The sequence below is a fragment of the Micromesistius poutassou genome, assembly GCF_964030765.1.
Source record: "Micromesistius poutassou genome assembly, chromosome: 15".
In the NCBI taxonomy this organism is placed as follows: domain Eukaryota; kingdom Metazoa; phylum Chordata; class Actinopteri; order Gadiformes; family Gadidae; genus Micromesistius; species Micromesistius poutassou.
In genome coordinates, this window is record NC_140285.1 from 16,313,977 (window position 1) to 16,334,414 (window position 20,438).

Here is a 20,438-nt window from a genome sequence, read left to right on the forward strand (position 1 = left end):
ATGCAAGGTTGATGTTAACCTCAGACTGTGTTTCTTCCTCTCCTAGGGAACCCGACCTGCCGGTGCCTGCAGGGCTTCACAGGGCCCCACTGCAACCTGCAGACCTGCCAGAACTACTGCGCCAACGGGGGGAACTGCTCCGTCAACGTGGGCAACCAGGCCACCTGCAGCTGCCCAGCGGACTACCACGGGGACCAGTGCCAGTACAGTGAGTGATCCATCGCCACACTGGAGTCATGACAGAATACAGCAGCAGTTTGTCAGGGTAGTCCAGTCGGTCGTTGGACACTTGCGATAATAGGCTTTGTTTTTAGGTGATGGTTAGATTTTGAGGGGTAAGGGTTAGTGATGTTGTTGGATGTTTTGGAGATGTTTTGATGACTCAAAGTAGGCTCTGACTGTTTCAATACAACTGTACACCATCATGTTATCAAAGGTAGCCTATATTCATGTACCGCAGTGCAAGTTTGGCTTGTAGTGCCGACTGCTAATGCGATGAATGATCAATAAATACATTCATAGATTGCAATAATTATAGGGCAATGAATGTAGTATTAATGTAGGTTGGTTGCAATAAGAAGTGTGTTGAGAAACAAAAAAGTTAGGTTTAGCACTAATAGGGTATGTAGTGTTAGTAAGAGTGTTAGTGTTCATAATAATGTTAGTAGTGTAAGGGTTAGTAAAAGGGTTATAACTCTACAGTGTTTTGACCGTACTAGAAACCATTGTGTACGAATCGCCAGTAGCAGAGGAGAGCCCTTGCGTTGCTGAGCTGTGTCCTCTTTGGTCGTCAGGCATGTGTGAAGGCTTCTGTGAGAACGGAGGGACGTGCCTCCAGACCTCCAACGGCACCAAGCTGTGCCAGTGCCAGAGCCAGTACCACGGCCACAACTGTGAGGTGGACAAGTGCCAGTACTGTGGGGACGGCAAGTGTCTCACCTCCGCCTCGGGAGAGGTGTCATGCAGGTACACACCCTGAAGTCATGTTGAGTTGTACTGTGTGTTAAGTACATGTTAAGTAATTGTTAAGTACCCTTCCTCAGACTGAGAAAGGGTTATTTACGCTGAGGACATGCATGATGCGGTTTTTAATTGTTTTAAAATCAAACAGGTTCTTTGTCTAAACAATAGCAACATTTAAGGAGATTCAAAGAACATGTGGAAAGTACAAAGTTGAGTTAACACACATGCATTGGCAGACAATAAAGACTAATTCTAATCTTCAAACCTTTTTTTGTGTGTGTGTGTAAAGCTGTCCGAATGGCCAGATCCAGCCCAGCTGTTTCTCCTGTCAGGAATTCTGCCTCAATTCTGCCACATGCTCTGTTGACAATCGCTCTCTGCTGCCTCAGTGCAGGTACACCCACTCACACACACTTTCACCCGCTCTCACACACATTCACCCACTCACACACACTTTCACCCGCTCTCACACACATTCACCCGCTCACACACACACACTCTCACACACATTCACCCACTCTCACACACATTCACCCACTCACACACACTTTCACCCGCTCTCACACACATTCACCCGCTCACACACACACTCTCACACACATTCACCCACTCTCACACACATTCACCCACTCACACACATTCACCCCCTCTCAAACATTCACCCACTTACACACACATTCACCCACTTACACACACATTCACCCGCTCTCACATCTCTCACTTTGGCTTACCGTGTTACAGTATGACCCGTGTGTGACTGCATGTTGTCATGTGACTGTACAGGTGTCCTGTCTGACTGTTGTCATGTGACTGTACTACAGGTGTCTTGTAGGATGGGTCGGCTACAGGTGTGAAGTCACAGCAGCCACAATCGACTCCTCTTCCAGTGGAAGTAAGAATATAGGTTTTGATTTTTAAGTTAAATATTTAACTTAAATAGTCTTAAATATGAATAATGCAACACAGATACAAACTCATACAAGGAAAGAAGAAGAAAAAAGAAGAAAACAACAAGTTAACAGAAAAAAGAGGCTTCAAGAATTCACAGCATCTGTAATGTTTAAAAGCCACGACCATTTACCAGAAGTGTGATATAGTTGGTTGTGGGAAACAAATACTCCAGTAAACTTTTCAGAAGATCCCTGCCATGCGTGTCTGTTCTATTGTAAGAAGATGCACGTTTTACTAGTGATCCCTTCCCTAGGTTATGATGGTTGATGGTTCAATGTGTGTATGTTTGCAGGCTCCGCCTCCATAGTCATCCCAGTGCTGCTGCTGTTACTGTTGGCGCTGCTGGTGGTTGGCGGCATCTTGTGGTATAAGAGGAGAATGCGGGGGTAAGTGGTGGTGCTAGTGGACCACGGCTAATGTATTTATTTCTTACTGAATCCTTCCACCTGTACTACTTAGCTCTCTTTCTCTCTCTCACTCACTCTATTTCTCTCTCCTGTATATATAACGTCTATCCTCTGTCTCCCAGGTCTCTAATGCCGGGCAAATCTCGTTCTCAGCGCTCGTGGTAACTTGTTAGGGTTACATAACTCACTCGTCTTTAAAGACCCCATCCCCTCCATGCTGTCTGTGTAGAATCTGTCTGTCCCTGCCTGCTCAGAGTCCTATTGGCTACCTCCTCCCAACCACAATGTCCTATTGACTATCTGGAAACATAGCTTTGCTGGTAAAGCAAGATGGACTGGATTAGTGTCTTGTCCCTGTCCCCCCTGTTGGTTGTGTGTCAACACCAAGTTGTACTTGATGCTCATGCGGTGTGCTTGCATAGTAGCAGTAAACTATACCTCCTCTGTTTATCTCTTTGTTAAGAATTGTCCTCGCGCTTGCCGACAAAATATTTGTCAAATATTTGCTGTATCAATATGTCTCAGTCCTCGCATTAAGACATGATGCAATATATTTGTTTGGTTACGATCAAATGGCCTTCAACAAAAAAGCCCATTTGACGACCTTGGATACCCCGTGTTGTCTTGTTGTCTGACCTCTATGGAGCTGCTGCTGCCGAGTGTGTGTCTGGTACATGGAGCGCAATTGATTCCCTCCCCCTTGAGCAAACATCTCTTTGTGTCTCTGCGTGTTGTTCTCTTTAAGTGAATCGTGAATCGTGAGTTTGATTTGTTGTTGTTTTGTTGCTTCACAGTGCCAAAGGCTTCCAGCACCACAGGATGACTAATGGAGCCATGAATGTGGAGATCGGGAACCCGGCCTATAAGATCTATGAAGGGGAGCCCGACGATGATGCTGGAGAACTCCTGGATTCAGACTTTGCTTTGGATCCAGATAAGGTAATACACACACTAGTACCGAGAAGCTGTTTGTGTGGAAACACACATATACACTACTAAACAGTATGTAGTGTGTACGGCTTTATATATTGATTCATATTCATCTATTGATTCTATTATTATTTGTATTATAAAATCGTTGAATGGGTAGCAACTAATGTATTGTACTGTACTGGCTGCACATTGTGTTACACAAATATATTGAGTCTTAAATACTACAAAATTTGAGAAGGTGTATCCTTTCCTAATGGGAATTAGTTTTAAATATTATAATAAACATACACTGGTTCGAACAACCTCTCTCTCGTAGTCTCTAATAGAGTTGACCTTTGTTGTGTCGTGTAGGTCTGCACATGCATGAGTCTTTATATGTGTACTAGTGACACGCCCCCTCTCTCTTCCCACCCCTAGCCGACTAACTTCACCAACCCCGTGTACGCCACGCTGTACATGGGCGCCCACAACAGCCGCAACTCCCTGGCGAGCACAGATGAGAAGAAGGAGCTGCTGTCCGCGGCCGACGACGACATGAGCGACCCACTGGCGTAGAGACCGGGCGTGGAATTAACTCTGCCATCGTTGCCCTGCCCTGCCCCCAGACCACACCAGCCCAGTGCTGAGCTGAGCTGATCAAAACAGATCAAATGCCTTTACCAATCGGGAAGAAAAAACAAAACACAACAAAAGGAGAACACTGTATAAAATGTATAAAATGAAGGACTACTTTTTTATGTGATTGCAGTATTATATTTTTTTCTTTGACAAAAAAAAAAAGAAATCTCTGAGGAGAAAACGGAAACCATTTTATAGACATTTATTCAGTTGTTCACTCTTTAATTTTGCTCACCTCCTCTCACGTCCCCGTCCCCCCCTCACTCATATAGCCACTACCTCTGTGCAAATGTTAGACATGGAAAGATTCAAACGGCAGTGGAACAATTTTAATTTTTTATTTTTGTATGGATTGTATAGGGGGAGGAAAAAAAAGCATTGTTCCAATACCAAGGGAAAATAATAATTTTCCAAGTCTTTGTTGTTTGTGAAAGACATTGGGGATGTGAAGACAGCAAATGTCAGTTTCACTAATGAATGCTTCCTAGTGGCTGGTTTGGGCGCTTGTTTGCTGCTGGAGGTCTTGATGGCCGAGTGTAAGACGTATTAGGAGCTAAGGGGACTGTGTAAGAATCCTGAGGTCTTCATAAGGACCCAGGGTCCGAATCCTGAGGAAATACACACAACTCAGCACCCAGACAAAACCGCTCTGTTGTCTGAATCACATTCAAGCGATTGTCTTTTCCTTCTTGCACAGACTCAAGTTATATATATTTGCATATATACATATATATAACCTATTAACAAAGTGTCTTGAAACTATACCCAGGAATACAATACAACAGTAACAAATAGAGGTCTGTACTTGTTTTTAATCAGTTCTGTTTTTTTTAATCAGTATCAGAAATGAATGGCCCAACTGTTTGTGTGAGTGTGTTTGTTGGAAGAATATGATTGTAATAAAGGCTCGTATTCCAGACTGTCTGGAGGTTATCTGTGGCCGTTGGGTACTGCCGCTGGCTCTAGCATGGAGAGCCCGACTAAGTAACCGCTGGAAGATGAAGCTCTCGTGAAGTTTAACGATGCAGAGTTACAGATCTGTGCCGACCGACGTTCATGAGTTTGTCCGTAACATTTAGTAAATGAACGGCTGTATTTAGCTTTTTGTCTTTTCGTCCTCCATTGTAAATGTTGTTTTTTTTGTCAGGAAAAGGCCCGGGAGCCAAGTCGATGGTACGTTCTTGTATGAAATGAGTTTTGAAGTTGTTGGGTTGATTTCTTGTGTTTTTGTTTGTTTGTTTTGGGGAGGGGGGTGTTCATGTAATTTGGGTTAGTGCTCATTGTTAAGTGCATTCCTAACAGGGGGGAGGGAGGGCTGATGTCCCTTCTGATAAGCATTCCTTTGTTGATTCCTTTGCCTTGCTGCTGCTAATGCTAACGCTAGCCATCTGTCCTCTTTCAACTTGTCGCGGTTTGGATCGCTCTGTCTCTGCACCTCTTGTCTATCTCCTACAGCTTCCTCACACTGCACGCCCTTGGCACCGCCCTTCCACTTCTTAACAGTATTCACAAAATGTGCTTTTAAAAGTCCCATGCAACGTTCTTTATTTCACTGCTTATTAAAACAATCATTTTAGTTTTTGGTTTTCTTGATTTTGAGAATGTCTCTCGGATTGCAGAACTCACATGGATGTTTGTGGTTTAGTTGTTTGTTTTAATTTTGATTTGATTTTTTTGATATAAGAAATTAAATGGATTTTATAGTAGAAACGTACGGTGACTCTGACCTTCATTTGAAACAGAATGGCTTCTGTCACCATGGCTGGAGCAAAACATCAGTGAATTACCATTTAAATATATAACGCATAACCACATATTTCAGAAATAAAATGTGAATTTGTAGAAATGTTTGAATGTCCCACCTTCTGCTTTATATATATTTTATTTTATGTCGTCAGAAATATATTTTTTAATGTTCTATAGATTGTTAAGGAAAAGAGAAATGCAAGCATTTCACTTTATTTCAATTTCCAAGAAATATTTCTTCATTCATTGATTTGCATGTATTTGGCCAAGGACATTTCCACTTCAAATAATGTCTCATACAAGGTTAAGGCAAACAGAGTAGTGTAAATTTGGTCGCTCTCTATTGACAGTTCCATACTAGAACACAAATGTAAGTCTCAAAGTGCACAATCATTTTGCTACTCGATGCTTTTAAGAGGGAATAGATCTGTACAATAGAAGCAAAAAGACATCACAACCCATACATGATTAGAATAGAAATATCCTTCATCCACTACATTTACAATTTATCATCCTCTGACTTATAAAAAAGCAGTCTATCAAATAATCTTCATTCCCGTGTCACTTCCTAAGTTTGACAGAAAGTGTTGTCAAATATATATATATTTATATATATATTTATAAAGTTCAGATACATCAATTTTTAACATCTACCTCCAAAACAGAAGAACACCAAATTGATTGCAAAGAAGCAAATTAAAAAGCTCTTTCCCCTGACGTTTCCTCCACTGAACTGTCATAATTTGAACCTTTGAAATGTTGATTATATTTTTAGTGTTCATGCCATAGTAAAAAGGTAATTGCGTTTAAGACTTCAAAGATACACGTTATGGCTGACTTAATGAAAATAATACTGTCATTACGAAAGGCACTTAAACAAAAGTAAGACACGAAAGCATGTTTGGTTTGGCTAGCAGTCCAAAGGACTGAAGTGTACAATATTGAAACTATGAATGCAAACCACTCCAAGTCTCTGTTCTGTTGTCAACGGTGTGCTCAATCTCAAGTCTTTCCAAAAGTCCCACGTTCTCTGATGTTAGTCGTGATCTTCTGGGTTATTCAAAGAAAAGAAAGATCCAGCTTTGTCAAAGCAAGAGTTCTCCTTTAAGAGTGTCAGCAACCCGGGTTCATGCCCAGCCCGACCCTATGGCTTTAGGAATGTTTTGCAGGCACTTGTGGCTAGAAGCATTGTCTTTCCTGCTTTTGGTCAACTGAGTCCAGACTGACCACACCTGCATGAAGCTCTCTTTAATTAGTTCATGTTTTTTAAGGGTTTCATACCCTTCCTTGATCCCAGTGCCAAGGTCCAGCAGGATCTTGTGCAGTCCGTCTAACTGAGCCCATGGTGAGGTTATGTTAGAGTCTATGTTTGGAGTTAGAAAGGAAAGTCGGTCCGATGCAGTCGCTGTAATTATTCCTGCAGAAGAATCTCCATAAATAAATAAATACCCAGACGGCACTAATGTCATGGGTTTGATGCCCCCTGTCATCACTTCCAGTCTCTGTTGCCTCAGGCATGGGGTTCAGGGCGGTTGTGTGGGGGAGGTGGGGGGGGGACGCCCACCAGGACACAGGGCACAGGGAGGTGGTCTGGGGTAGGGGGGGACGGGAACCCCACCAGGACATGGGGAACAGGGAACAGGTCTGGGGAGGTGGTCTTGGGAGGCGGGGGTTATAAGTGTTGGGGAACACACATTTGGTTTAAGGCCTCTTCCAGCCGCTCCGCAGCAAGGCGTCGGCTCTCAGGAACGGCTGGTTTCTGAGATCTGTGAGTGGGAGGGTTGGGGGGAGGAGGAGAGAGACAGGGGAGGGGACACACGTGTTAGGAGAGTACAGCCGAACGCCACAGCCCAATGAATCCTGGCTCAGCTCGGAGCCTAAAACTCATCAAAGCTTTTGGTCCTTTTTGAATCCCTTCATTGCAATAACAGTGTCTGTGAAGGGTGAGACATGGCACTTTAATAGCTCAGGTATGTCTTCATAGTTTGGTTGCACTGTGTGATAGGATTTATCTTATAGGGTTTATCTGATAGGGTTTATCATCAGATATAGTTATTTTGAAGAGAAATTACACTTTTCCCTACACCTTGGATTCCCAGCTTCTAACAATATTGCTATAATGTGACACAGTGGAAACCAGGGCTTTGGGAGTGTAGTTACTTAAAACAACATGACATCACATGGTCACACGGACACAATATGGATACACAAACCAAAGACAAACATGGCAGATGGTCAACAAGCTCTTTGTAATATTAGAAAAAGCTTATTGACCGAGCACTGTGCAGCGAACCGCGAGAGAACGTTAGCAGACACACAACACGGTGGATATCGTTAACAGGTGAGCTGAACGAAGACTGGACTGCATGCAACACAAAGGAGGGATTAACAGATTATGATGATGATGATGAGGATGGTGGTGCCCTGACCATAAATGGTGTGGTCATCAATCATAAACCAATGGCACCGATACGGCCATGTGCAAACAATACTCTCGCCTGGAAGTTGAGGGTCGGTAGAATTTCAATAATTTCATATGATTTTAGGTTGAAGCTAAAAAAAATTGAAATACTCAGAACTGGTCCAATATTGTACTTTGTTGTCATATCTATTCCTTTACTGGTATGAAGCAGAGAGCGAATTGGACTGCTTTGAAAAGCTTGTGAAGCGCTATAGCCGAAGCAGCTGACGTCCACGTAGCGACCCACAGCACACAGGAGCTGCAGAGCTAAAGCGGCAGCAGGCTGCACCAGACTACCTTACCCTCAGCTAGGACTCTCATGTACCCTCATTACTCTTCGTCTCAGCTGTAGGAGTACAGAGGCGGAGGGAGGGGGTGGGGGAGGATGAGGAAAGAACAGTGTCATGTTAGCAGGAAAAACCAAAAAATGTTAGTCTAGAATGGAGCGAAATGTGGTCCATTCGTTTTTATTTGGAAAGCCAAACCTCTTTTAAGCAAAATTCTGCTTAAATAGTCGAGTCAAAGTAAATAGTCGACCATTGCAAAAGTTGCAATGTGCATTATGTTGTCATGTCTCATTCATGCCATGCATGATCCTTGCTCTTGATTGGTACACAATCAGGGCTGTGTTCATGTTAAATTAATAATTTTGCACAGAATCTCGTAAGTAAAAGAGGTTTCGCCGACTCCTACTCGTAGACACCCAACAGTCTATGGAGCTTCACAAAATAAACCCAACAGGGCAACCGGTGGCAGCCTGGGTTAGTACACAGGTCAGTCAGGGGTGGGGTCCTGGGTTTTAGTGAGAGTGGGCTGGGGGGGGGGGGGGGGGTCATGCTGCATGCAACAGGGGACTCGGGAGAGAGACCTGCAGACAACCTTGGCATTAGTGTGTGTGGGGGTAGGGTTGGGAGGAGGGCTAGCAGTTGCCGTCTTCGCAGAGGTTGGCTTCACAGAAGAACCGCGAGCCACGCTTAGCGGTGCGCGCTGTGAAGGGCACGCTCTTCAACACTGAGGAAGAGGAGGAGGAGGGGGGAGAGGTTACATGACACCTGGAACACTGCTGGTAAGAGGGACACGGTTATACCCAGTTCTTATGATGTCGCTAGGGGATTAAGAAGGATCATTTGATAGGGTTATAATGATAAGACATGTTACACAGTGGCATCATAGTTAATGGCGTTCAACGTCAGATCAACTGTCAGTATTCAGCTATTGTTGGGTTGAGGCCAAGGATACTGTTACCAACATTATGAAACAAACAGGAACAAAACAAATCCATAACATTCATTAATTTTGAAGCAGAGACATCTGTTAGCTGAGGCTGTCCTGAGGCTGAGGCTGGGAGTGAGGGCTCTGGTTGTTTGTCGACCATTGAGCCAATGTTGTCTGTGTATGCAAGCCTTCGCAGCTGCGTTTTAGCATTAATTTCACACACTTCCCATCCAAATTCATTGCAACATAAACACATTTTTCTCATTAAATTACACATTTCACACGTACATTCTGAGGCATTGAGGCTAACAGCTATATTTCTCTTTCAGAATCAGGAACTAGACAGCTGTGGTAACAAACAGAGGAGAAAGTCTCGAGGGCCTCCTGGGCGATTCACGACGGCCGCGGGGGGGCCGTCTCCACCACGTAGCACAGCGTGCACTGCAGGGGGGCCGAGCAGTCCACCACCACCGTCATGGTGGGCCTTGGGCCCTGGGGGCCTCCACTGGGGCCCGTGGGGACTCCACTGGGGCCCGGGGTCCTCGGAACACGCGGGCTCCTCGAGGCACTCTCTGTCCCACCTGTGATGATGTCCTCTATGGTGCCGTCCTTGCCCTCGTACACGGGCCGGTGGTCTTTGGCCTGCCGCTTCCTCAGCTCTGCGATCAGCTCCTGCTGCTGCTGCTTCTTCTTGTGGGCCTGGACCTGCGGGCACAGGGGTTGGAGTGACCCTCTCCACACTAGAGGCCTGCGTTGGTTTACCAGCTTACCACCGTAAAAAATAAAGTGTGTATTGTGTGGTAAGGATTGTCATCTTTTATATACGAGACTCCGCATCAGACTTGTATACTGATACAAATTGAAATAAAGAACTAGTCTTAGGAAACGATGGATTTCTCCTATTTGTAATGAGGTTTTTGACTCCAGACACATCGTCTGATGGTACCTTGGGGTCGTGCTGTTTAGCCTCCTGGGCCAATAACTTCTCTCTCAAGGCTTCCTCCTGCTTTTTCCTCTGCTGGTTTTCCTCCACCGCATCCTGTAGAGACACAACGAGAGAGAGAGAGAGAGAGAGAGAGAGAGAGAGAGGGAGAGAGAGAGAGAGGGAGAGAGAGAGAGAGAGAGAGAGAGAGAGAGAGAGAGACAGAGACAGAGACAGAGACAGAGACAGAGAGACAGAGCCAGAGACACACAGACACATAGGGAACAAGAGAGAGTGAGAGAGAGAGAGGGGGACAGAGACAGAGAGCAAGAGAGAGTGACCGAAAGAGAGCGAGAGAGAGAGAGAGAGACAGAGACAGAGAAAGGGAGACAGAGAGAGACAGAGGGCAAGAGAGAGAGAGAGAGAGAGAGAGAGAGAGAGAGAGTGCAGATCAGATGAGTACAGGACCAAGGCATAGGAAAACAAAATGTCCGCTTTCGAAAAAGGAGGAGGAAACGGATCATAGGTTGAACAGACGTTTAAGGTAGTCATTAAAAGTTCTGCGCCCTTTTATTTCCTTAAGCCGCTCTGTCTCGTTGTCAGGAACACACACACACACACACACACACACCTACACGCCACACACACAGACACACTATGACCAACCAAATATTCCTCCATGTTACACACAAAAACACACACACAAGCAACAAACAAAAAAAAAACGTGCACATTTCCTGGAGCAGATCTCATAAATCCAGACAGGGGAACAATGTGAGGATGTGTGCTGGGTGGTGGAGGGTCAGAGGAGACAGTGGAGGGCCCCGTCTAAACAGCTGCTGCTCCCCAGCCCAGCTGCTCCTTCCTGTTATTCCACCTCCTGCTCTGTGCTACTTCCTGTGGCGGCGGCAGCGGCGGTGCCTCACCACCACGCCTCCACCCTCTCCTCCTCTTCTTGTTGTGCTCTAAGACACAGAACGACTACGCCCTCTCTTCCTCACCCCTGGGGTCTTCCCCCCGCACACAATGGGAGAGATGGCCAGATAGAGAGGGGGAGGGAGGGGGAGAGAGAGAGAGAGAGAGGAGGGAGAGAGAGAGGGAGTGAGAGAGGGAGGAAGAGAGAGGAAGAGAGAGGAAGAGAGAGAGGGAGAGAGAGAGAGCGCTCTGCTCACCTTATAAGCTTTGATGAACCTCACGAACACGGGGAAGAACACAGAGGGGGGAGTGGTCTTTGAGCTCTCGCCAAAGAAGTTCACCACATTATTGAAGGCCTCCTGGGGAGAGGAGTGAGAGGGGTGAGAGGAGTGAGAGGAGTGACGCACGTAGCTTGACTTTGAAGCATCCCTTCATGTCTGTTTCCACCTCAGTGAGATAATATCCGTGAGGTGGTGAGGTGGTGATACCTCCGATGCCTTGGCGTCCTTCTGCAGCTTGTCCAGCAGGGAGTCGCTGGAGTGCAGGAAGGTCTTGAGCACCGGGTGGTCGTGCATGCTGCACTCCCTCCTGATCTGCTCCATGCCCTTGCCCAGCTCCCGCACGTCCAGCAGCACGTTCTCCAGGGACACTGCGCGGTTCACAGGAGGGTCCTTCACTGAATAACATCACCTACCCTACGAGTCGACTGCTACTCCTACTGCTAATACCACCAGGGATAAGAATTAATAATAGCTTGATAAAAACCACAAAGTTCCTATTCTAAGAACAAATGCCTGGATGAGGAGAAATGGCTTTACTTACTAGAATAGCAGGATTCTTTGCATAATTACAAATCCTTAAATGTATATTTGCACCATATTTGACCTGTTTTAACAGGTCCAATATGACTTGTTTAAACCACCAACCGGCCAACCGGCCACCAACGTGTTGTAAGTCCACGTACCTGTCATCGTGCCTGACGCAATCCTTTTAAAATAACACGTCACAGCAGCGGTTCTTCTGTCTGGACTAGCGGTTCATTAGCATTCAGGGGCATTCATTTGGGTCTCCTTAGAACTTACACTGCACAGTCGTCGGCTTGGACCGGTGTTTAAAATGTCTAAAGGTTATTTTTTCGCCCACCTGCCGCAGCCTTGTCCACATAGTGCAGCTCACTGTAGAAGTTCGCCAGGTCCGAGTATTTCTCCTTGACGATGAGCGCGATGTAGTGGAGCAGGGTCATCTTCCTGTCTGTCGACTTGGTGTCCAACAGCTGTGGAGAGCAGGGGGGAGACGCAGCAAAACACATCAAAACTCTGGAGTCCTTCATAAGCACTGTCTTCATAAACCCAGGAGGGATTAGAGGCTCAATGTGCTGATCAAAATCACTTACCAGATCCAGACTCTGCAGTTTAAAGCCATACACTGAGCCTCTTTTGCTGCTGTTCATGTAGTTTCCCAGGGCTAGGATGATCTAGAAGAGATTCGAAAAGAGGGGTTGATATGTCCACATGATCCTCCTTATTAAGAAACAAACAAACTTCCCAAACAGTGATTTGGAAAATATGGGATTTTTTTTTTGTTCTTTGTCTCTAAGTAGAGCATGGATGCAGATATCAAGGAAAAAAAACAACAGAAGGTAGCTGCTCTTACATCAACATTCAGGGCATTTAGCAGACGCTTTTATCCAAAGCGACTTACAATGAGCACATTTGTCAGAAGAAGAACTTCTAGAAGAAAGAACAATACATTGCTGTCGGTACAGTAAGGATGTTCATAGAACCAAGCCCTAACAATGGCTAACCCATTCCCTGTATACAACAAATCCGTTCTTCTCACCTCAAGCATCCTCCTCAACTTGGACGAGGACTTGACGGAGCCAGAGGCGGCGATCACGGCGTTGAGCTGCGGCGTCAGCATGGTGATGCTGTCGGCGAAGTTCCCCACGAAGGTGATGATGTTCATGCGCTGCGTGAGCCTCTCGATCTTGCTGAAGAGCATCATGAAGCGGTCCTCCTCCGCCAGCTGGTCCAGTGGGCGCCGCTCACGCTCGTACTGCCGCAGCACCTTCACCTCGGCCTCCGTGGGCAGGAAGCGCATCAGACACTCAACGAAGTCCACGGGCAGGGCCTTCAGGTCGAACCTGGTGGGAGGGGGCGGATGTTAGCTGTTTGGAGTCGCTTTGTTTTAACCGTTCGTTCTTCGGAGAACAAGATAAAACCGAATGACAAAACACATCTACATTCAGAGGCCTTGGGAAACAAACTACTTCAATAAGTCCACTTTTGTTTTGTGTTATCATCTGTTTTGCCTTTTGAGAAATTTGAGAAATGTGGGTTTTGTGAATGTGGGTTTTGTGTATTTATTTTATTGAATCCTTTCCTGTTGTTGTACTGTAGAGTTAGGAAGATAAAAAGCTCTATTTCTCTTAGTGGTAACAAGAGTCTGGAAGGAAAGGCCCTACTTCTCTATGGCTTTGCAGATCTCCTCCGTGGTCTTGTTGGCTTTTCTCAGTGTGATGGCCAGATTCTTGGAGCGGTTGGCGTCCAGCAGGGTGATTTTGTTCATAGCCTTGTGGGCCACCTTGTTCGTAGTGCTGGAGAGATCCACCGTAGCCACCTGGGCTCTGGTCTTGAACAGCTCCTCAAACCTCTCTAGGTCCAGCTCCTACAGAAGAGAATCACTGATCAATGACCAAACCATACTTCACATTAGTGCCACACTGTGAGGCAGCATCAGGTGAACTTGCAGCTGGGTTTCACCGGACGTACCTCCAGCACACGCTCGTCATCGATCTCATTGAAGACGGTGCCGTTGATCTGATTGGGCTTCAGCGCCGTCCAGTTGAAGATTGGCAAGCGGAACTTGGTTTTGATTGGCTTCTTAATTCTGATCGCTGTTTTAGGGAAATGTCTTTTAAAAAACAGCTGAGAAATTGGTTTATCTTGTTTCACCCCAGTAACAGAGACCTCTAACTAAGTTAGAAGTCAAATGTGGTATCATACCTGATAGGCCCAGAGTCAGGATGGGGAAGGATCGAGAACCGTCCGGCAAAGGTGGAGGAGGGGGCGGCCCTGGTGCACATGGGATGCCTTCAACACACACAGACCAACATCACCTCTTTTAAAACAGGCTTTTCACAACCTACATCATTGTTCATGTTTGATGTCCTCCTCCTCCTCCTTAAGGGCTCTTTATGGTCCCACGTTCACGCAACGCAAGGACCACGCAGACGCTTCGACGTGGTCGTGAACGTTTATGGTTCTGCGTCGGGTTTACGTGTCGCTATGCATGTCCGTGGTAAAGAGAGAACAAATAGTTGGTCTTTGTCTGTGCATGCTATTACTTTACAATTGGTCTACCACTAGAAGTCTGGATTATGGTATGGATTCTCGCAACTTGAAAGCTGAATACGTCTCAAACAATGTGCAACAAAAACAGAAGACAGGCTACTAGTTGGTCGTCGTTGTCCATTCTAGTCATTACATTCAAAGTCTATGATGACTGAATACAAAACGTCTCCACTTTTTACAGATTACTAGCGAGTAAAAAAAAGGTTAACACTATGAAGTTACATGGTTTGCCTTAGATTTTTTGCATACAAAGTGTATTGCCAGAAATTATGTAGTAAGCAGAAGAATCACAGCCCTTGCGGCTGCGTCACTTCGACGCATGGTTACAGTTTTTGGGAGGCGCACGTCAGGCCCTTGAGGTGAACGCAAGGAGGGCAGACGTAAGGACGTAACGGGTCCGTAACCCCCTTGCGTTGCGCCAACGTGGAACCATAAAGAGCCCTTTAAGGTACTGACGTCCCCCGCCCACTGCTCCCCTCAACATAGGAAGTGCTCTAAGTGCATCCCTTTCCTGTCTGGGTTAGAGGAACTCTATCACAACCTGGCTGTTGACCTGGCCTGACACAAATAGATGTCCTCTGAGACCCCCCAGCCCAAGGCTGGCCGTCACATGCACCGTGTGTGTGTGTGTATAACATGATGGACATACATGGATTATTTTGTCTGTTCCTCTGTTTACCTGCGGTCGAGGGAAGCGGAGGAGGGGGCGGGGGCGGAGGAGGCGGTGGGGGCGGAGCTTCACTGGCTGGGGGTAAACTGGGGTCGATGCTCTCTGTCGCTGTTAACTGGACAGGAGGCGCCGGCGGCAGCGACTGTCCCAGGTCGCCCAGTGGGATGCCCAGGCCACGGTCGCCAAGTACACCGACACCGCCCGGGACTCCGCCTCCCCCGGCGCCGCTGGCTAGCGGTTCGATGGCGATGTCCCCGTCGGGTTTCTTGTGCAGGCGGATGGTGCCCTGCTGCTCCAGCTCCATCAGGCGCTTCTCGATGCTGAAGTGTCTCTGGTAGGCCGCGTCCTTCTCCTTGATCATCCTCCTCAGGGTGTTCACCTGGGTGCTGGTCGACTCATGGGTCTCCTAGAGGGACACCAGGGGGCGATAGAGAGTGCACCGGACGAGATCAACGCCAGGTACCAAACACAACATATTCCCTGTTTACCACGTTTACTGTGATACAACATTTATTGTTTTGCTCTGTAGATCATAGATGATATGCAGCTCACGCAGATTGACTTAGGACAACAGAGGATATGACGTCGCAATCCACAATTCACACAAGCTCACCCGCATCATGTGTAGGTCCTTATCCTTTTGGAGGAGAATCTTCTCCAGGTCTGCTACTTTCATCATGGTCTCATTCTCCACATCCAACAGCTTCTCCGTCACCTAGCCAGACAGACGGAGAGCCGGAGCACAGTGTGAGAGTCAGAGTGTAGAGGGAGGATGGACCGAGACAGAGGAACACCTGGGCTTCTCTCCCACATCCGCTCCTTCTCTCTCCTCATCCCTGAGACTCTCCTCATCCCTCTCACTCTCCGCATCCACTCTGCGGTATCAGCGAGAAATGCGATATGCTAGGCAGTATGACACAGCAAAGAGCTGCATAGAATACACTCACTTATCGATTCGGACCGATTACATATACTGGACTTTAGAGAAGACCACCCATAGGGCAGGAGCTCAGCCAATGGGATGTCCAAGCTCCCCAGCGCATTAACAATGTGTTTTTGTTTACCTTTTTAGTGTCTCCTATTGGTTATTTGTTTAATATGATATTTTTAAGATGGAGTGAATGCCAGGATGTATGTACTTCTCTTCTCTTCTGTGTGCCTCAGCAAAGACTGCTTAGCTGAGTAGAAAAGCAGCGGATGTATCAATACTAACATATCAGCTGTTCACTACTTGCTGTTGTTAGCAACATCTTCGGCATGGCCCAGCGACAACAATAATACTGGCCCACCTCAACATATGGCCCATCTACTGACTGAGATTCTGCAGATCCCTTTATGCTCAAGAATTCACCCGGAATTCTGACCCTTTTCCTCCCCCATCATTCCTGACTCCTGAGAGCCGAGTTTGTTTTGAAATTCCTGCAGTGATGTCAGGACTGCCCACGACCTCTGGATGTGAAGATCTTCAGAGAGCAGTGTGGGATATGAAGGCCAAGTGTCCAGAAAAACTGATGCAACCCTAGAACAATATGACTGTTGTTCCTGTGTTCTCCATGCAAGGCAACACCATAACCTTTCAGCACATGTTTACCTCACAATTACCAGAAACCCCTTGAGGGAATTCATAGAAAATCTAAAATAACCACCAAGTAGAGAGTAAAGGTTAGGGGAAGAGTACAGGGAAACTCCCATGTACTGCTACGTAACTATTAAACCACAGTCAGCGTGCTAACAGGAACTATGATGAACGGTGCCGATGAATTCAAAATGGCAGCTGGTGATCTTACGTGGGACAGGTGCTCCTCGAGCTCGTCCACCTTCTCTAGCGCTGCGTTCTTGGTCTCTGCGTCTTCCAGTAGACCTCCCACATCAAACACGTTGTCCAGGTAGGCCTGGATCTGCACTGACAGCTTGTCACTCTCTGTGTGCTTCGATTTCTGTAGAGGAAAGACGTGCGTCAACATGAGGTAAACACTCGTTGCCGTCCACTATTTGCGTCAGGTTACTGTTTAGATGGTGGTTTTGTTCATGTTTATTTATGTTTTTTTTTATTTTCCAGCCTCACCTCCAAGTAGTCATCCAGGCCCAGCTTAGTGAACTCGTACTGCAGGTGGACTCTGAAGTTCATGTCCTCCACCGAGTGGACCATGATGTTGATGAACTGCATACAGGCCACCTGAGTGGAGAGCAGAAAACATGTGAGCCAGGTTGGACAGATGGGGAAGACCGGAAGTCCCATGTGAGCACACACACACACACACACACACACACACACACACACGCAATAACACAAATCATGTGAAGAACTTAATGGATGGCAGATGCACCGTTGGGGTGAACCCTGTGTGTGACCGTGAAGGCTCACCATGAAGTCAATGTTTGCTTCCTCAGAACGAAAGTAATCCATCAGCCTCTCGAATCGCTGCTTCTCCTTACACACCTGCAAGTACAAACTGTATCAGTCACAGGAGAATATTCTTGAAGTACAAATTGGATCATTCAGTCGAGGATATTCTTGAAGGGAATGCTTACATTTTGGTGACATTGAACATGAGTTTTCCTTCTTAGAATGACCCAACATTCCCCATTTTATGTCCTATCTGAACATCCATGAGTGTAATTGTTATGTATGCACAAGTCAGCTCACATCTATTGCAGCAATACCTAATTATGGGAATTCATGGGAAGGGACAGAACGCCAACGGGATAGATTTAGCCCAACTCCCACCAAACTCAAACACACTGGGAAAATGAGAGCAAAGAAAAACAAACACTGCTTTCCTGACCCTCGAAGAGGTCCTCTATACCAGTGCTAAAAGGGAAAGTCCCAGTAGGTCTAATAATGATTGTGATTACAGTTGCAATACTGTACTGGTTTGGTGCGTAACTCCTAATTACTGTGGTTGAACACCATTGGTGGCCGTGTTGCAAAAGTCCATGTACCTGTCATCGTGCCTGACGCAATCCTTTTAAAATAACACCTCACAGCTCTCTGTGTCTGGACTAGCGGTTCATTAGCATTCGGGAGCATTCATTTGGGTCTCCTCAGAACTGACACTGGCTTGGACCGGTGTTTAAAATGTCTACAAGGCAAAGAATATGCACTGAGCAAACTATGAGGTCTATGTTTTGAGGTCTATGTTTTGATCCTCATCACGCTGGAGGTTGGCTCCCATCTGAGGTTGGGTCCCGCAGGCCACCGTGAAGCTAGTGAGCCACTGCTAACACCCTCGGTGTGAAGCTAGTGAGCTACCGCTAACACCCTCGGTGTGAAGCTAGTGAGCTACCGCTAACACCCTCGGTGGAAAGGACATGGGGCAGAGCTTCTGAGTTCCCTTCACCCTCCTTTATTGACTCTGTGGACCCTGCATTTCTTTAATATTTCACTCATACACTCAGATTTCACTCTATATGGTTAAGTAATAATACAGAGCATCGAATGCAGCAGCCTATTATATGTCAAGTCATGGAGCCTGAGGCCCGTCCTACCGCACCTCTTTAAAGTTATCGAACGCCGAGAGGATGATTTCGTGGCCTCCTCTGACCAGACAGACGGCGGCCAGCAGCTCCAACACCAGCGCTTTGGTCCTAGAACCACAGGTCACACACTCATCACCACCTCCATGTCACCCATCCTCTGATCCAAATTTAAAAAGAACATGCTTTTATACTTTCTATGCTACTGAATATTGGATGATATATCTCATTTATATCTCCTCCTAAAAAGAAGTGCACGCAAATTCATATTCTGAACCCCCCCCCCCCCCACTCCCATCCCCCTGTCCTCCAGCGCTCTGCCCCCCCACTTCAGGGGGACTGGGGGCTTCCCCTGTTGTGGAGACCCAGCCTTGGTTCTCTGCCTGCATGGAGGCTGGAGGGGGCGGGCTTTAGCGTTTACCTCGAGTTCTTATTGTTCAGGCTGAGAGCGATCTCGTTGACAGCGTGCGGGTGGGACATGACCATGTTGAAGCCGTACTGCGGAGGGACGGAGGAGAGAAGGTCAGAGAGAGAACAGAAAGCTTGCTCTCATATGTGGGGGAAAGGGAAGTCTGGGGCCCCCTGCTAGAGCTGCTGCCCCCACGACCCCGGATAAGCAGTTTGAAGATGAGATGAGATGAGATGACCTCTTATATGTGCAGAACAGACAGGAAAAGTATTTTCTGTTGTGCGTTTTCATGATGCTATTATGGATATATAAACAGGGGTGTCTATAACATGTATGTTGTTCAACCCTACTAAATCTGACCTGATTATTCTGTCATGGTGTTCTCTGCACTGCTTTACAAAGGCTGAGTGTCTGTTCACTGAAGGACACAACTCTGTGTGGATCTGCATTTATTACCTGATAGTTCATGATGGCTCTCAGGCACATGATGCACACGTGTACGTCGTCTTTCTGGCTGACGAGACGGGAGTTCTTGATGGTTTTGGTGTTTGCCACCGAGCCATATCTGCAAGAGACAACGCTGTGATGTCACACATCAGTGAGACTGTGTAAATGCACTTGTGGTGTTGATTTGAGTTGTCTTCTTCTGTCGGAGGGGGTCGATTATGTTTATAACGTGTTTTGACAACAACTTAGAAACCAAACTGCATCTGTACACCATGCAACCACAAACATTCAACCATGTCAGAGGCAGTTAGAAAGAGGGGGAGGGGGGGGGGGGGAAGGAAGGAGGAACAAGAGCAGATAGGGGCTGCCACAACGCTCTGTGGTTACAGATGCATGCTGGGAGGTGACCAGTTTCCAGTCATTGTCTCCAGCCAGAGATGAACCCATGTCCCCTGCTCTTATTACGTTCTGACTTTCCTTTATCTGACTGCAATACATCTCCACCTCTCCAAATTGCCAAGACAGTGCTTTGCATTGTAACATTTGTTATTATTTAATTGTCACTGTCATTGAAATCCTAGTCCTCTTCATGGAGACCACACCTGTAAATGCTAAAAGAGAAAAGAGTAGTTAATCCCATAACGTGAGGCTCTCGTCTGCTATTGGGCTGTAAAGGAGAACAATCACACACAACCAACATGTGTTCAGAAACACAGCTGGGTTTAATCTAGAACAGTAGACACCCACACACCCACACACACACATCTTGAGAGAGGAACCTTCCAACCACGTAAGACTCTTGCTAGAAAGACTCTTATTGTGAAGGATGAGCAACATTGTAAACCATAATTTTCCACCAGTCTCCTGACGAATGAGCACGTGGGCATCAAGTCCCAGCTGACACGCAGACACACAGCGGTGGGTGGCAACGTTCAACGTTAGAAGCGCTAA

The 20,438-nt window shown here is 46.6% G+C and overlaps 2 protein-coding genes across 8 annotated transcripts in view; one reads left to right on the forward strand and one right to left on the reverse strand.

The window, feature by feature from the left end:
• The window catches only part of LOC311359891 (low-density lipoprotein receptor-related protein 1-like), a 96,006-nt gene extending 90,420 nt beyond the window's left edge, over nucleotides 1–5,586 (forward strand). Inside the window, exons 83-89 of the mRNA XM_084479918.1 lie at nucleotides 47–208; nucleotides 795–966; nucleotides 1,253–1,357; nucleotides 1,785–1,855; nucleotides 2,207–2,300; nucleotides 3,116–3,260; nucleotides 3,672–5,586. Coding sequence (XP_084336044.1) covers nucleotides 47–208; nucleotides 795–966; nucleotides 1,253–1,357; nucleotides 1,785–1,855; nucleotides 2,207–2,300; nucleotides 3,116–3,260; nucleotides 3,672–3,809 — 887 coding nt within the window. The 3' untranslated portion in view covers nucleotides 3,810–5,586. The remainder of the gene's footprint in view (nucleotides 1–46; nucleotides 209–794; nucleotides 967–1,252; nucleotides 1,358–1,784; nucleotides 1,856–2,206; nucleotides 2,301–3,115; nucleotides 3,261–3,671) is intronic.
• Nucleotides 5,587–5,815: 229 nt separating this feature from the next.
• fmnl3 (formin-like 3) overlaps nucleotides 5,816–20,438 on the reverse strand; it is a 34,796-nt gene continuing 20,173 nt past the window's right edge. For 2 of the 7 annotated variants that reach the window (XM_084479922.1, XM_084479919.1), the window contains 18 exons: nucleotides 19,497–19,605; nucleotides 19,053–19,129; nucleotides 18,649–18,742; nucleotides 17,520–17,594; nucleotides 17,220–17,330; nucleotides 16,942–17,091; nucleotides 15,768–15,869; nucleotides 15,164–15,560; nucleotides 14,137–14,223; nucleotides 13,903–14,027; nucleotides 13,596–13,798; nucleotides 12,971–13,274; nucleotides 12,525–12,605; nucleotides 12,275–12,404; nucleotides 11,620–11,780; nucleotides 11,389–11,490; nucleotides 10,241–10,333; nucleotides 9,099–9,999 (listed from right to left, as the gene is read on the reverse strand). In XM_084479922.1, the coding sequence (XP_084336048.1) occupies nucleotides 9,688–9,999; nucleotides 10,241–10,333; nucleotides 11,389–11,490; nucleotides 11,620–11,780; nucleotides 12,275–12,404; nucleotides 12,525–12,605; nucleotides 12,971–13,274; nucleotides 13,596–13,798; nucleotides 13,903–14,027; nucleotides 14,137–14,223; nucleotides 15,164–15,560; nucleotides 15,768–15,869; nucleotides 16,942–17,091; nucleotides 17,220–17,330; nucleotides 17,520–17,594; nucleotides 18,649–18,742; nucleotides 19,053–19,129; nucleotides 19,497–19,605 (2,713 nt within the window). In that variant the 3' untranslated portion in view covers nucleotides 9,099–9,687. The other 5 variants (XR_014638313.1, XR_014638314.1, XM_084479923.1 and 2 more) reach the window with 5 other exon arrangements.